We start from the raw sequence: 16,947 nt of genomic DNA, 5'->3' as shown, positions 1-16,947 counted from the left end.
ATACATCACTTTAATAGTGCATGTCTGCGTATGCATGATTTCTTCACAAAATAGCACTATTTTTTTTTAATTTAATGTATTATATGCATTCTTTTCTGTCATATGAGTTATTGCACACATTTTATTTGTATCCCTTCTTCACACTAAACACGGCACATGCTTTAATAGTAAACCATATCTTTTTTAGCATGCACATCACAATTCAGAGCAGTTTTTACAGGAACGAAAGTAGTTCATTTCTGTCATGGTGTGTATAAAATAAACCCATTTGGAGATGATACCCGTAAGACAAACTGACACCACATACATATTTAAAATATTTTATGAGAAGAACTTGTAACATTTGATATCACAATATATTTAATGTATTTATTTTTTATATTTATAGAGTGCTCTAATCCTGGTATCATACATAGATTATAGTGTTTCAAAGATAGTGGAAAGTGAGTTAGGATAAGTGTGATAAACTTATCAGAAGGTAATGGGAAACAAAGAATAGGGAAGGGTACCATGTGGGATGATATAGTGATATAGATTTCTGTCATTGCTATTTAATTTAGCTTTCTTTTTTAGCTCTTTAATTCTTATTCTATTAAATAGGCTAATTGTTTACTTTTTTGTCTTCAAAAGTACTGAAATGGCTGATGGCAAGTGCCGGAAGATCATTTTCTACAGCTGTCGTAGAGCAAATTCAGCTTTTACCCTTGTTGTTTAAGGTAGTTGCATTTTAAATTGTTTAAAATGTTACAAACTTACGTCTAGAGTTTTTGAAAATGAGAAGTGGTCAGCATCTAAGCTGCTGTGCCATCTCTCTGTATTTGACATTTCATTTCTCCCTTTTTATTAATCATATTGCTTACATTGTTTCGTTACTCTATTTTTCCTTGAATTAAATTGTACATTGAATGCTGTTTGAAACTAAAATTGTTAAGCTATGTATTTTAGAGTATTCTATAAGTAAAAAAAAAAGACTGAATGCTTATGTCTATTGGAAACATGTTACCAAAAATTAGACTGTTCTGATTGCTGGCTCAACTGTAAGGATCCAACTGACAGGGTGCATCTTTTGGATTTGTTTTTTCCATAGAAACATGTTTTTACTATATTTCAGTTGTGTGCAAAAGATTTTTGGCATCCCTGGTTAAATTGTATGTTTCAATGAATCTGTACAGAAGCTGATGCAATCTCTACATGATGCAAAAATAATCACTGCGACTTTCTGCAGTGCTTAATTACTGTTTACTTGCTGATTTTAACAAACTGAAAATAATAAAGTGAATATGGCATGTGCAAAAGTTTGGATTCCCTTCTAGTTGATTCATTACTACTTTTTTTTTTTTTTAATAAAAGTTGCTAAGAAGGCCCAAAATGTTGATTCACTTGTTAGCGCTTCAGCTAGGTGAAAAAGTCTGTGGTTTAACAAGTACTCTGACTCTGTTCTGACTACTTTCAATAACCATGGACTCTTCAAGCAAAGAGAAGGCTATAAAAAGTTCTCTAAAGACTTACAGATAGCTATTGCTAGCAATTTAAACTGTCAGAAACATAGTTAAGAAATGGAAGTTACATGGAATTGTTGAGATCAAGGCAAGATCGGGAAAACCAGTAAGAATGACCATTCCCTGTACGTACCAGGATCAGTCCAGGACACCTGGGTTGTGACTCCGCACCAGTAGATGGAGACAGACTAAAACTTGTGGGCGGAGCATATATGCCCCTGTGCCAGTCACAGCCCCTCAGTCTTACTCTGTCTCCAGTAGGTGGTGCAGGTCTGGTCACAGCCCTGTCGGGCCTGATTCTGGTTTTGTTGTCAGGTTCGCTTTTGGCTTTTATTTTCTATTAGGCCTATTTGGGTTTTTTTCTGCAAATTGAGGTTTGTTTAATTGTTTAGTTTAGTCCCGGTTGCCCTGCCTCCCTGGGGAGTTGAGAGGTCCTGAGGGGACTACCCTCCCCAGGTTGAGGCCGCTGCTAGGGTCGAGGACCCGGCTGGTCTAGTAGCAGCGTCAGGGGTGACACCGGGGAGCCCGGTTCACTCACCCCTGCAGGACATAGGGCTTTTCAGTACCAGGGACAGCGTTTTTTTCTGTAAAAAAAAAAAAAAAAAAAAGTGTTTTATTTTTATTTTCTGTCGGCTCTCTGTTTCCTGGCGTTGCGCTCCGTTCCACTCAAGGGGGGGGCATCGTCGGCAGGGGGAAGGTTGCCGTTTTCTGCCGCGGTGATTTTCTAATTTTTTTCAGCGTCCCTCATTGTTTTTCGGCGCGTACTTTTCTTTCCCGCGGTTTCAGCCATGCCGCGCGGCTCGCAGTGCAGGGCCTGCGGCTCGGCGCGCGCGCGTCTCTCCCGGGACGGCCTTTACTCGGACTGCGTCCCGGGAGACGAGGGATCATCGGGGGCACCTCGGGGGGCCCGTTCCCGGGTGGCACGATCGCCGTCGCAGGTGGGGGGAGCCCCTGACAGGCCTTCTGATCCTTTCCCAATTTCTGCGGGAGTGGCGGCCATCTTGTCCACCGGCCGGGTAGTCTCGCGCGAGACGGTGGGGGGGCCTCGGTCTTGCCCCCTGAGCTATCCCCGCAGCGGGGTGCGGCGGGGGAGGGCCCCTCGGAGGGGCCCCGGTCCCGGGGGACTTCGGAAAACGATTCCTCGGATTCAGGCGAGTTCTCAGAGGTTTTGGTGCTTTTGCTGCGCAAGGTGCTCCGATATAGGCGAAGTAAGCACAGCCGGGGGGACGCCTCGCGCGCGGGTCCACCGGTCCCCACCGAAGAAGAAGCCGGCCAGGGCGCGGACCGGAGCAAGCGGCTTCCGCGAGGGGTGCCGCAGGACTCGGAGTCCGAAGAATCCGCCGGGGCGGACACGGAGGCCTCTGAGGAGCCCGGGACGGCAGCGTCAGATGGCTCCGCGCAGCCCAGTACAGGGAAAGGAGCACAGGCCGTCGACGGGGATGACCCCAAGGTGGTGCGTTTGTTCCGTAGGGAGGAACTGTCGCCGCTTATCCCGGCCATTCTCCAGGAGTTGGGGATTGAAGCCCCTCCGGTGGTGGTCCGCCAGGAGGCAAATATGGATCCCGTTCTGCTCGGGCTCACAGGGCCGGCGGTCGCTTTTCCTTTTCATTTTTCGGCCACGGATATCCTCTTCAAGGAATGGGATACTCAGGAGTTGGGTCTGAAGGTCAGCAAAGCCATGGACAAGCTTTACCCTTTGCCGGAGGACGCGCTGGAGCTCCTCCGGCTTCCAAAGGTGGATTCGGCGGTGTCCGCTGTCACGAAGAGGTCTACCATCCCGGTCACGGGAGCAACAGCCCTCCGGGATATTCAAGACCGGAAGTTGGAGGTTCAACTCAAAAAGATTTTCGAGGTTTCTGCCCTAGGAGTGCGGGCCGCCATTTGCATGAATTTTGCTATGCGGGCTAGTCTGCGCTGGGCTCAAGTCCTTCAGGCGAATGTGGATCTCTCTGCAGAGGAGGCTTCTCAAGCAGACAGGTTGGAGGCGGCCATTGCCTATGGGGCTGATGCTCTCCATGATCTTTTGCGCACCTCAGCTCGCTCCATGGTGGCAGCGGTGTCGGCGTGGCGTCTTCTTTGGCTGCACAACTGGGCAGCGGATGGCTCTTCCAAGGCTCACCTCGGGGCATTGCCATTTAAGGGGAAATTGCTATTCGGCAAGGAGTTAGACGATTTGATGGTTTCCCTGGGTGAGAATCGAGCGTTTAAGCTGCCGGAGGTTAGGGCCCGGCCGCGATCTTCCTTCTCAGGAAGAGCCCGGTTCCGGGGGCCCAGGAAGTCCAGACCGCAAAGATCCTCTGGACCCACGTATAGACCGTCCTCCTCGCGGAACGTTCAGTGGCAGCAGTCCTTTCGGGGCAAACGTTTTGGCCGGCAAGGAGGGGCTCCGTCTGGTGCGGGGTCCAAGCCTTCACAATGAAGTTCGGCCGGCCCATCCCTCCTCGCGTCCTCGGCACGTTGTTCCAAACGTGGGGGCGCGTCTCTCCTTCTTCCTCGAGGAATGGGCCAGCATGACGTCGGATCAGTGGGTCCTCGACGTGATAAGACACGGCTACGAGTTAGATTTTGCTCGCATCCCAGCGGACAAATTTCTGGTCTCACCCTGCAAGGATCCCAAGAAGAAGGCGGCGGTGCTAGAAACCATCCAAAGACTAGAAAGCTTGGGAGCCATCTCTCCGGTTCTGGCCGATCAGTACGGCAAGGGCCGTTACTCCATTTACTTCATAGTCCCCAAGAAAGACGGCTCTTTCCGCCCCATTCTGGATCTGAAGGGAGTCAACAGATTTCTTCGGGTCCCTCATTTCCAGATGGAAACCATTCGTTCCGTGATCGCGTCAGTGCGCCCCGGCGAATTCCTGGCGTCCCTAGATGTCACAGAAGCAAACCTTCATGTGGGCATCCATCCAGCGTATCAGCAGTTCTTGCAGTTTTGCATTCTGGGCAGGCACTTCCAGTTCCGGGCGCTCCCGTTCGGCCTGGCGACAGCGCCTCGGACATTCACGAAAGTGATGGTGGTCGTAGCGGCGCAGTTGCGACGGGAAGGCCTGCTGGTTCACCCTTACCTCGACGATTGGCTGATCCGGGCGAAGTCTCAGAGTCTGTGTCGGCAGGCGGTGGCCAGGGTGTTACAGCTCTTGCAGTCCCTGGGCTGGGTGGTCAACTACAACAAGAGTCATCTCGAACCTTCTCAGTCCTTGGAGTATCTTGGAGCCCTTTTCGACACGAAACGAGGCAAGGTGATTCTCTCTCAGGAACGAATATGCAAACTGCAGTCTCAGGTACTACGTCTTCTGTCGCTACACCGGCCACGAGTCTGCGATTACCTGACGGTTCTGGGATCTATGGCATCCACGCTGGCGTTAGTCCCTTGGGCGTTCGCTCATCTACGGCCGCTGCAGTCCTCATTGCTTTCCTGCTGGAAACCAGTTTCAGAGGAGTTCTATCTACCTCTACCTCTCGAGGGGAAGGCGCGATCCAGCCTGAGCTGGTGGCTGGATTCCACACATCTCTCCTGTGGCGTGTCCCTTATGGTGCCCGACTGGATGGTGGTGTCCACGGATGCCAGTCTTTCCGGCTGGGGGGCAGTGGGCCAAGGGAAGTCGGTTCAGGGTCTGTGGTCAGAGTCGCAGACCCGGTGGTCTATCAACCGGCTGGAGACCAGAGCGGTCCTTCTGGCGCTGCATGCCTTTCTACCCCTAGTACGCGGACGGGCGGTCCGGGTATTGTCGGACAACGCTACCACCGTGGCTTACATCAATCGCCAGGGCGGGACAAGAAGTCCTCTAGTGGCGGAGGAGGCGCGGCTCTTGATGCTCTGGGCAGAGCGGCATCTCGGCCATCTCGCTGCGTCCCACATCGCAGGAGTCGACAACGTACAGGCGGATTTTCTCAGCCGTCACCGCCTGGATCCCGGAGAGTGGGAGCTGGCGGACGAGGCGTTTCTCTTCATCTGCAAGACTTGGGGAACGCCCCACATGGATCTGATGGCCACGTGGCACAACGCAAAGGCTCCGAGATTTTACAGTCGACGTCGCGAAAGGGGCGCAGAGGGAGTCGATGCGTTGGTGATTCCCTGGCCGGCGGGAGTGCTTCTGTATGTGTTCCCACCGTGGCCCATGATCGGCAAGATTCTGCGGCGCATAGAATTGCACCCGTCCAACGTGATCATGGTGGCGCCGGAGTGGCCGCGCCGTCCCTGGTTTGCGGACTTAGTCCAGTTGTCGGTGGCTGCACCCCTTCGACTTCAGGGGTTCGCGGGGCTTCTTCGGCAGGGCCCCGTCTGTTTGGAGGATGCGGATCACTTCTGTCTCGCGGCATGGCTTTTGAGAGGTATCGCTTGAAAAGAAAAGGCTACTCTGATGCGGTCGTTGCTACGTTGCTGAGATCCAGAAAGCAGTCTACATCCCTAGCTTATGTTCGGGTCTGGGTCGTCTTTGAGGAATGGTGTGTGGAGCGGGGTCTGGATCCCACTTCCGCTTCTATTTCCGATATTTTGGCGTTTCTCCAGGCGGGGCTCGCCAAAGGCTTAGTGTGCAATTCCCTTCGGGTTCAAGTGGCGGTGCTTGGGTGTTTGCGAGGTAAGGTCCGGGGAGTCTCTCTGGCTCTTCACCCGGATATCTCCCGTTTTCTTCGGGGGGCTAAACACCTCCGTCCTCCTTTGCGCCTCCCTTGCCCGTCTTGGAACCTCAACTGGGTGCTCTCTGCCTTATGTTCCGCGCCGTTTGAGCCCCTGAAACGTTCTACGCTCAAGGATCTCACGTTAAAAACTGTATTCCTGGTGGCGATTGCGTCGGCCCGTCGTGTTTCGGAATTACAGGCATTGTCCTGTAGGGAGCCCTTCTTGCGCATCTCCGATTCCGGGGTTTCCTTGCGGACGGTTCCTTCCTTTCTTCCTAAGGTCGTGTCGGCTTTCCATTTGAATCAATCGATTGAACTCCCCGCTTTCGCGGTTGGGGAGTCTTCGGACCCGAAAACGAGAGACTTGAGAAAGCTAGATGTGCGGAGGTCCCTTCTTCGCTATCTTGAGGTTACCAACCCGTTTCGGGTGACGGATCATCTGTTTGTGTTGACTTCGGGCCCAAAGAAAGGTTCTGTGGCGTCCCGCACAACCATTGCCCGTTGGCTCAAGGAAGCCATTGGTTCCGCGTACATTCTGTGCGGAAAATCGCCGCCGGTGGGTCTTCGGGCTCATTCGACGCGGTCTCACGCTGCGTCTTGGGCGGAATCTACTCAGGTGTCGCCTCGAGATTTGCAGGGCGGCTACCTGGAAGTCGTTGCATACCTTCATTAAACATTACCGGTTGGATGTTCAAGCTCCTGAAGCTGGGGGTTTTGGAGAGAGGGTACTCCGAGCGGGACTCTCTGCTTCCCACCCTTGGTAAGTTAGCTCTGGTACATCCCAGGTGTCCTGGACTGATCCTGGTACGTACAGGGAAAGGAAAATTAGTTTCTTACCTGATAATTTTCGTTCCTGTAGTACCAAGGATCAGTCCAGGATCCCGCCCACAGTGCTGCGCTATAGTAACGGAGAGTCCGCTCATTATTGTTTTCAGTGCGCTGACCCCTTGTTTATTCGTTCTCCCGGTTGGAGAGTCTGGTTCCTGTAGGGGTGTTGGAATTTTTTTCCGTTTAAATAGCAAGTTTGTATGGTTAGCTATGGTTGCCTTATGGCTTTTCTACTTTGACATTACGTATGACTGAGGGGCTGTGACTGGCACAGGGGCATATATGCTCCGCCCACAAGTTTTAGTCTGTCTCCATCTACTGGTGCGGAGTCACAACCCAGGTGTCCTGGACTGATCCTTGGTACTACAGGAACGAAAATGATCAGGTAAGAAACTAATTTTCCTATAGAACTGCCCAATAACTGGTCAGATCTGCAGAATAGAACTGAAGGATCAAGGCAAACAACCTGCTGAAAAGTTTAACTAATAATGGAGTAACTGTCCACAAATCTACGATGCAGCATTGCTTATACAATAGGGAGAGCTGTCAGAAGGAAACCTCTTCTACAACCTCATCACAAAACTCATTGTCTAAAGTATGCAAAACAAAACTTTGATAAGCCCAGAACTTTTTGGAACAAAGTGTTTTGGATTGATTAAACTAGAATTGATCTTGTTTGGCCAAGATACATTTGGAGAAAACAGAGTGAAACATTTTAAAAGAAAACAGTTGAAAATGTAGTATTAAGCATGGGGTGGATCTATTAGTCTTTGGGGGTCGTATGGCAGTCAGTGGCACAGGAATTATTGTATGTGGAAAGAAGAATGGATTCAGCTAAATATCAACAGATCCTAGAAGTTAATGTCCCACAAGCTGTAAAGAAATTGAAGCTGAAAAGTTATTCCAGCCAGGCAACAATCTGAAATATACTTCAAAATCGGCCATATACAAGAAAGAAAGAAAGAAGGTCTTGGAATGGCTGTCTGTGGGGAGATCTCAAACATGCAGTGCATACAAGAATAGTTCTGAGCTAGAGTTCTGCTGGTAAAAGTGGATGAAATTTTCAAAAGCAAGGCTAAAATGATTATTTGCTGATTATAAGAAACATTTGGATTCTATTATTTCTGCCAAAGGAGGTGATAGAAAGTGCTCACTGAAATGAAGTGTAGACTTTTGCATGGGTCATAGTCACATGTTTCTTATTTTGAATCTGTAAAAAAAAAAAAAAAAAAAAAAAAACCTGCACATAGTATTTATACATTAAAATTTACAGAAATGTTTTTACTTTGTTCACTTAAGTATTTATTGTAACCTAAACATTTATATACAGCTATACTTGTGGAGCCTAATTTCAAACCTAATTTCAAACCTGCATAGACATGCAGAGATTTATGTTTATTTTTTATAAACTGTGTGACAGGAGTTACATAGTTCATAAAATACCATGTAGTTCTGCTCCAGAAGTATACATGAGTATTTCAGTATGCACAAATATTTCCAATGCAAAAAAACCACAAACTCTACTTATTTAATAAACACACACACGTTTTAGGTGCGTAAAATAATATAACATGTATGTGTAATAATCTTGATTTATACGTTGAGGAAGGTATTTATAAAGTATTGTATGTACATATACAGTTTTGAAAATACTGGCACGTGTACTTGAAATCACTAGTTCACCGATACCTCCACCAATTCACCCAGTGCATCTTCAGCTCACCTAGACCATGTAGCTCTTTATCCTGAACCCCCAACAGTTTTCCCAGGACTCCCACCCAAAAACAACAGACAAATCCAGTTTCACTTGCGTGAGTCAGTTAGGTCTTTTTAGAGAAAAGACATATGTGATGGAGATTAAGAACATAAGAAATTGCCATGCTGGGTCAGACCAAGGGTCCATCAAGCCCAGCATCCTGTTTCCAACAGAGGCCAAACCAGGCCACAAGAACCTGGCAATTACCCAAACACTAAGAAAAACCCATGCTACTCATGCAATTAATAGCAGGGGCTATTCCCTAAATATAATTCATTAATAGCCATTAATGGACTTCTCCTCCAAGAACTTATCCAAACCTTTTTTGAACCCAGCTACACTAACTGCACTAACCACCTCCTCTGGAAACAAATTCCAGAGCTTTATTGTGCGTTGAGTGAAAAAGAATTTTCTCCGATTAGTCTTAAATGTGTTACTTGCTAACTTCATGGAATGCCCCCTAGTCCTTCTATTATTCGAAAGTGTAAATAACCGAGTCACATCTACTCGTTCAAGTCCTCTCATGATCTTAAAGACCTCTATCATATCCCCCCTCAGCCGTCTCTTCTCCAAGCTGAACAGCCCTAACCTCTTCAGCCTTTCCTCATAGTTGAGCTGTTCCATCCCCTTTATCATTTTGGTTGCCCTTCTCTGTATCTTCTCCATCGCAACTATATCTTTTTTGAGATGCGGCGACCAGAATTGTACACAGTATTCAAGGTGCGGTCTCACCATGGAGGGATACAGAGGCATTATGACATTTTCCGTTCTATTAACCATTCCCTTCCTAATAATTCCTAACATTCTATTTGCTTTTTTGACTGCTGCAGCACACTGAGTCGACGATTTTAAAGTATTATCTACTATGATGCCTAGATCTTTTTCCTGGGTGGTAGCTCCTAATATGGAACCTAACATCGTGTAACTACAGCAAGGGTTATTTTTCCCTATATGCAACACCTTGCACTTGTCCACATTAAATTTCATCTGCCATTCGGATGCCCAATCTTCCAGTCTTGCAAGGTCCTCCTGTAATGTATCACAGTCTGCTTGTGATTTAACTATTCTGAATAATTTTGTATCATCCGCAAGTTTGATAACCTCACTTGTATTCCTTTCCAGATCATTTATATATATACAAGCCGTTAAGCCCGTTAAAACGGGCTACATCCCTCTGTCTCTCACCTCCCCCTCATTCTCTCTCCCCTACCTCCCTCATTCTCTCTCCCCTACCTCCCTCCCACCCACTCACCCACTCCTCCCCAGCCTCCCTCTCCTCTCACTCAGTCCCTCCCTCCCACTCAGTCTCACTCACTCCCCTCCCCCTCTCTCCCTCTCACTCACACTCAGTCCCACTCACTCTCCCTCAGTCCCACTCCCTCCCTCCCTCATCCAGTCCCACTCACTCCCTCCCTCTCCCTCAGTCCCGCTCACTCCCCCTCACTCAGTCCCTCCCCCTCACTCAGTCACTCCCTCCCACTCTCTCTCTTCGTCCCTCCCACTTAGTCCGTCCCTCCCTCCCTCTCTCTCTCTCCTCCCTCCCTCGCTACTGGCCGCTGCCGCTACCGCCGCCGCCCGCCGCCCGCCACTGCCGCCCGCCGCTACCGCCGCTGCCGCCCGCCCCCGCTGCCGCTACCGCCGCCGCCCGCTACCGCTACCGCCACCGCCCACCACCGCTGCCGCTACCGCCGCCGCTGCCGCCCGCTACCGCCGCCGCTACCGCCCGCTACCGCTGCCCGCTGCCGCTGCTACCACCGCTGCCGCCATGTTTTTTGGTTTTTTTTGACGCTGCCTAAGACTGACGTGCTCGCCCGCACATGCGCAGTAGAGCTGCTCTCTACTGCGCATTTGCGGGCACGTCGGTCAAGCTTCATTTATCTAGTTAGATATTGAAAAGCACCAGTCCAAGTACAGATCCCTGAGGCACTCCACTGTTTACCCTTTTCCACTGAGAAAATTGACCATTTAATCCTACTCTCTGTTTCCTGCGTTTTAACCAGTTTGTAATCCACGAAAGGACATCGCCTCCTATCCCATGACTTTTTAGTTTTCGTAGAAGCCTCTCATGAGGGACTTTGTCAAATGCCTTCTGAAAATCCAAATACACCACATCTACCGGTTCACCTTTATCCACATTCGTTATTAACCCCTTCAAAAAAATGAAGCAGATTTGTTATGCAAGACTTCCCTTGGGTAAATCCATGTTGACTGTGTCCCATTAAATCATGTCTTTCTATATGCTCTACGATTTTGATCTTGAGAATAGTTTCCACTATTTTTCCCGGCACTGAAGTCAGGCTCACTGGTCTATAGTTACCCAGATCACCCCTGGAGCCTTTTTTAAATATTGGGGATACATTGGCCACCCTCCAGTCTTCAGGTACAATGGATGATTTTAATGATAGGTTTATAACAAGCAGAAGTCATCTACACCAGCGGATTTCAGTGTTTCATAACCAGTGGCCCCCTTTCATGAGTCCGAGATGTCTTGTGTGCCTCAGATTCACAAAAATTAAAAATTCACAGTACATGAAATAAATTCATCATTGGTTTCACTACTCATATGAGTCTAGAAATCCCCTCACCGGTATGTGTCTGATAAGCATAACAATGGCATGCATGTATTTTCTCTTCTGTCATTCAATATATATATAGATATACGAGAAAATACATGCATACCATTGTTAGGCTGATAGATATATATAGAGATTTAAAGATGGCATTCTCTCTTATAGGCAGAGCTGACAGATTCACACAGTACAGGAACCTTCAAAGTATAGACTAGTGAGCTCATAAGAGACCCTTCTTTCAGATTCAGCTGCTAGGACAGAAAGAATATGCCTGGCTGAAACTGTTAGAGGTATGGGAAGTGGTTGGAGGGAAACACCAAGACTCCTCCCATCTCCCTAAAGCGGGTTCCCTGCTAAGATTCAGAGATCAATGGGGCCCTCTGGGGGGTATGGTGTAAGGCTCATGATGTGGCAAGCAGTTCAAACAAGATGCATGCATATAGAAACATTTTATATCCTTACTGATGTTAAGCTTTTATTGATATATAAATATATATATTAGTTTTATTGTGTAACTTATATGGAAATTGCATAATTCTGTGCTAAAGAATGTTCAGGAAGTATAGTTTCTGTTGAAGATAATATTTTAGAAAGTAAAAATTTACTCATGAAAGAGAAACTTTGTTTTTTATATCAGTAAATGTTTGCTTCCAGATTGCACCAGTAGAGAATGATAACAACTATGATGAACTCAAAAGAGATGCAAAGATGTGTTTATCACTAATGTCCCAGGGGTTGCTGTACCCCCAGCAGGTGCCTTTAGTACTTCAAGTGCTAAAACAAGTGAGTAATCATCTAAAATGTTTAACTCTAGCTGTATCAATCTGCTTTATACCTCTAGGGATATTTAGGGTTAGCAAACAGAATAAGATAAAACAGTTTTGAAGAGATTTTAGAGTGATGCATCACGTTTTAGTTAGGTTTTTTCAACATGTATCATATATTTTGCTTTTAATACATATGCAAAGCTTTAATGCAGATGATGCTTTTTGTATAGTTTATAGCTATATTTATTCATTGTTAGCCCATGCTGCTTTCAGAGCTGAAAATTGGCAATGATAAATTGATCCTGCAGTTGCACAGGAAGCAAAGCTTTCTAACATACTAATTCTCATAATTTAATACTTCATATATATCATTGGTAAATGATCTAGTTGCACATCATTTTAAATATAGTATTTAGCATGCATGATGGTATACAAATAATCCAAAACTAGAAAAGATTCTACCACATTGTCCAAATTAAGAGATCCAGTTCTGATTGTCATCAAAGTGAGAACCATTTTGTTGACTATCAGATTTTGGGAAGCTGGTTACACTTTTCATCAGAATACAGCAATCATTTTAAATCTTGATTAAAACAAACCTCATGCCACCCAAAGTAAATTTTATGCATTATTTGTTGTTGCACTTAAATTCCTTACAATTTGGTGTTTCTTAGGATACCTATCATAAAAAGAGACCATATATAGATTTACTAGATTTTTGTAAACGAAAACGGTTTCTAATGGTTCAAACATAGTTTCTAAGAGGATTTGAAGATTGTATTAAGGATTTACAGTCTTTGTGGCAGATTTAATGTTTAAATTAAAGCCCTTATGTAGGAATAATTCTGAACTCTGCCAGAATTGACTAAGCCTGCATATATAGAAAGATTTCCTCTCAGAGCTACCTATAGCCATTAACTGAAATGCTGGGACATCCAAAGAGTGTACTCCTGAAATGCCACATGGCTGACACAGAAAATAGTTTTGTGTAAGGTAGAGCTGCAACTTAATCCTTGGTGGCAAGCTATCAGTATCTTAATATGCATGCATTTTAATGGGCAGATATAGTTCCATACTATATGATTGTTAAGCATAGTCTCTCAGTGGAGCCTTTATGTTATGGATAATGGCTTAGAATTTGAGCTAAAAACAATACTCACAAAAAATGTAAAATAAATATATAAGCTGTGTTTAAAGTTTTGTCTTATAGCTTGGATTTAGGTTTGAGTGTGCCCTTGTACTTATTGTTTGCTTATTTGTATATTTATACATTTTTTATGTGTACCACTCTATTGTTTTTCGCTTGGTTTATTGTGATGACTTTGCCTATCACATTTCATATAGAATTTTATATAGTGTGGTATATCAGTACACTAGCATGTATATAGTGCAGAAGTTTTTCATAGCTTGGTGATCATAACAGAAGCCTTTTTCCACCCTTTCATAATTGAGAACATATGAATTCATTCTGTCAACAATGCCAGCTCGGTGTGGATGATTAGATTGATTGTGATATGAGCAAAGCAAGTTTCAACTATCCCAAGAAAACAAGTTCTTAGATGTCATTTTCCTGTTGGAGAAAAGGGGTCTATTAATGGAAGAATAATGTGCATGTTCCACCACATCTCAACAACACAATACAGTTGAACCTTACCCATGGAGAGGTAATTTGCAAAGGTTTTATGTGGGCAAACACATGTTTATCCTCATAAAAATGGCTTTTGAAGGTTCCCCTCCTCTTCCACTCCATTATGCAGGTAAAATCACAAATACTTTTAGCTGCAGCAAAAAGGTGAAGGGCTGGGGATCCAGAGGAAATAGCCAAAATCTCAATGTCCGTCCAAGGAAGTTTGAGGGTTTTTGCAAAAGTTGGTCCATTGTAACCCCAGACAGCCAGATTCTCCAGTTCATGAGAAAGACACAGATTGTATCTAACTGGAATCCCTCTAAATCAACCACCCAGAAGCTCAGGATCTGCTCAGGCTGAAATCTCCAGAACAGGTTGTAATAAAATGCTCCAAATTTTCCTGTTTTCTATGCAAAAGCAAATTTTAAAACATAAGAATGTAAGAAGTACTATACTGGGTCAGACCAAGTTCCACCAAGCTCAGCATCCTGTCTGACAGTGGCCAATCCAAGTCACAAGTACCCAGCAGGATCCTAAAGAATAGATTAAATCCCTCTTGCTCATAACCAGGGATAAGCAGTGACTTTCCCAAGTCTACATGGCTAATAATGATTTATGGCTAATTCCAGTCCCTAAGAGCCATAAACAGGGCTACCTTTTGTGATATATCTCATGCATATTCATTATGGATATTTGCATACAGTGAAGGCAGTGCATGCAAATATATCTCATGCATATATTCATTGTGGATATCCTTAAAACCAGGCTTGTTTATGGCTCTTGAGAACTGAAATTGACTACCCTTAGTTTATGGACTTTTTCTCCAGAAACTTGTGTAAACCCTTTTTAAACCTTGTTACACTAACTGCTTTCACCACCACCTCTAACAAATTCCATGGTTGAATTGTTTCTAAATGAAAAAATACTTTCTCTTATGTGTTTTACCGATTAGTTTCATGTAGTGACATTCAAAAGGGTAAATACCTGTTCCATCCCACTTTGACATCTATTTATTTATTTATTTTTTAGCTTTTATATACCGTCATATAAGAAATATCTCCTCTCAGCCATCTCTTCTCTAAAGTTGAAGATCCCTAACCTGTTAGCCTTTCCTCATAAGGGAGCCGTTCCATTATATTAAGGGTTGGTAACTCCAATCCTTGAATGCGTCAAACATGCCTTGTTTTCAGAGTATGCACAATGAATATGCATGAGAGATATTTGCATGCACTGTCTCCATTATAATACAGATATATCTCATGCATATTCATTATGGATATCCTGAATACTAAACCTGTTTGTGTCATTTGAGGACTGGAATTACCTACCCTGTGTTGTATCTTTTTTTAGATAGGGTGACTAGAACTACACACAGTACTCAAGGTGCAATCACACCTTAGATCAATTCAGAGGCATTATGTATCCTGTTTTATTTTCCATTCTTTTCTTAATACCTAACATTCTATTTTCTTTTTTTGACTGCCACTTTGCAATAGCCTGAGGATTTCAAAGTATTTTCCACAATGATTACAAGATCTTTTTCCTGAGGGCTGACATCATCATGTATCTATAGTTTGGATTATTCTTCCTTATTTGCATCACTTTGCACTTGTCCACATTAAATTTTGTCTTCCTTTTAGACACCCAGTCCCTCAGTCTTACAAGGTTTCTGATTTCTCCCAATCTGCTCATGATCTAACAACTTTGAATAATTTTGTGTCCTCTACAAATGTGCTCACCTTACTTTTCATTCATTTTCCCAGATCATATATAAATATATTAAAAAGCATCAGCCCCTGGGGCATGCCACTATTTACCTTTCTTCATTGAGAGTAATGACCATTGAGTCCTACTCTTTTCTATCCTTTTAACCAATTACCAATCCATAGTAGGACATTGTCTCCTATCCTGTGACTCTTTTTAATTTCTAGATGAGTCATTCATAAAGGGATTTTGTCAGATGCCTTCTAAAAATCCAGATACACTATATCAACTGTCTCATCCTTGTCAATATATTTAACCCTTTAAAAAAAAAAACAAAAAAACTAAGATTTGTAAGGCAACATTTTCCTTTACTAAATCCTTGTTGAGACTGCCCTATTTGTCTGTCAAGCCAGATGGCCAATAATTTTGTTCTTCAGAATAACTTTTTATCAGCATGCCCAGTACCAACCTCACTCACCTGTGCAGCCCTTTAAAAAAAAAAAAAAAAAAAGGGGGGGGACATTAAGCTGGCCACTCTCCAGTCCTTAGGTTCTCTAGCTGATTTGAATGAGAAGCTAGAGATTATTAATATATCTGCATTTATTAATATGTCTGCATTTTCAATTTTGAGTCCTTTTAGAACCCTGGAGTGCATCTCATCCAGTCCCAGTGATTTGTTATTCTTCAGTTTTGGTGGTTTGCTCTATTACATCTTACCAGTTCACAGTCAGTTGACTCAGTTCCTCTGAATAAACATCCTCAAAGAAGTTTTACAGCATAGGTATCTCTCCAACACCCTCCAGTAAAGATTGAAGTAAAGAATTCATTTAGTTTTTTCTGCTATGGCCTTACCTTCACTGAGCATCCCATTTACCCCTTGGTCATCCAGTGATCCATCTGACTCCCTCACAGGCTTTTAGCTTTGAATATACTTGAAATTCTTTTGTTTTTGCCTTTCTGGCAAGCTTCTTTTCAAATTCTCTTTAGGTCCTGCCTTATTAATGCTTTACATCGAACTTGCCAATACTTATGCTCTTTCCTATTTTCTTCATTTGAATCTGCCTTCCAGTTTTTGAAAGATGTCCTTTTGGCTAGAATAGCCTCTTATACCTCAGCACTTAACTGTTCTGGCAGTCGTTTGGTCTTCTTTCTACCTTTTTAAATGCATGGAATATATAGGGAGGATAATTTTCAACCCTGTCTGCATTACTGCATGTGCACACATAAGCATACATGCAGAGATTTATCCTAGTATTTTATAAACTGCACAGTGGGTTGATGCACAGATTATAAAATCCTTTCAGAACAGAACTATGTGTACGCGCATATATTTTAGTGTGGTGAATATTTGCAATGCAGTGAAAGCGCTTACTTTCTTCACCTAATTTATAAACATACACATTTTAGGTACGTACAAAAAACGTGTATGCATAAAAATAGGTATTTTATAACATTCTTATAAAATAGTTTGTTGTGAGATATTTTATGATATTTATTTATTTTATTTAAGCATTTTTATATACCAAGTTATGTTGGGAACATCACCTCTGTTTACAGGTAACTTAATGCAGCAAAAAGC

General features: G+C 44.3%; 1 protein-coding gene across 2 annotated transcripts in view; it reads left to right on the top strand.

Annotated features, from left to right (window-relative positions):
• The window catches only part of PSME4 (proteasome activator subunit 4), a 389,258-nt gene that overhangs the window by 334,605 nt on the left and 37,706 nt on the right, over positions 1-16,947 (top strand). For both annotated transcript variants that reach the window (XM_029593434.1, XM_029593433.1), the window contains 2 exons: positions 631-716; positions 11,925-12,053. In XM_029593434.1, the coding sequence (XP_029449294.1) occupies positions 631-716; positions 11,925-12,053 (215 nt within the window). The remainder of the gene's footprint in view (positions 1-630; positions 717-11,924; positions 12,054-16,947) is intronic.

This window comes from Rhinatrema bivittatum, chromosome 3 (genome assembly GCF_901001135.1).
Source record: "Rhinatrema bivittatum chromosome 3, aRhiBiv1.1, whole genome shotgun sequence".
In the NCBI taxonomy this organism is placed as follows: Eukaryota; Metazoa; Chordata; class Amphibia; order Gymnophiona; family Rhinatrematidae; genus Rhinatrema; species Rhinatrema bivittatum.
The sequence above is the reverse complement of the archived record's forward strand: the minus strand, read 5'-3'. Positions and strand labels throughout refer to the sequence as shown.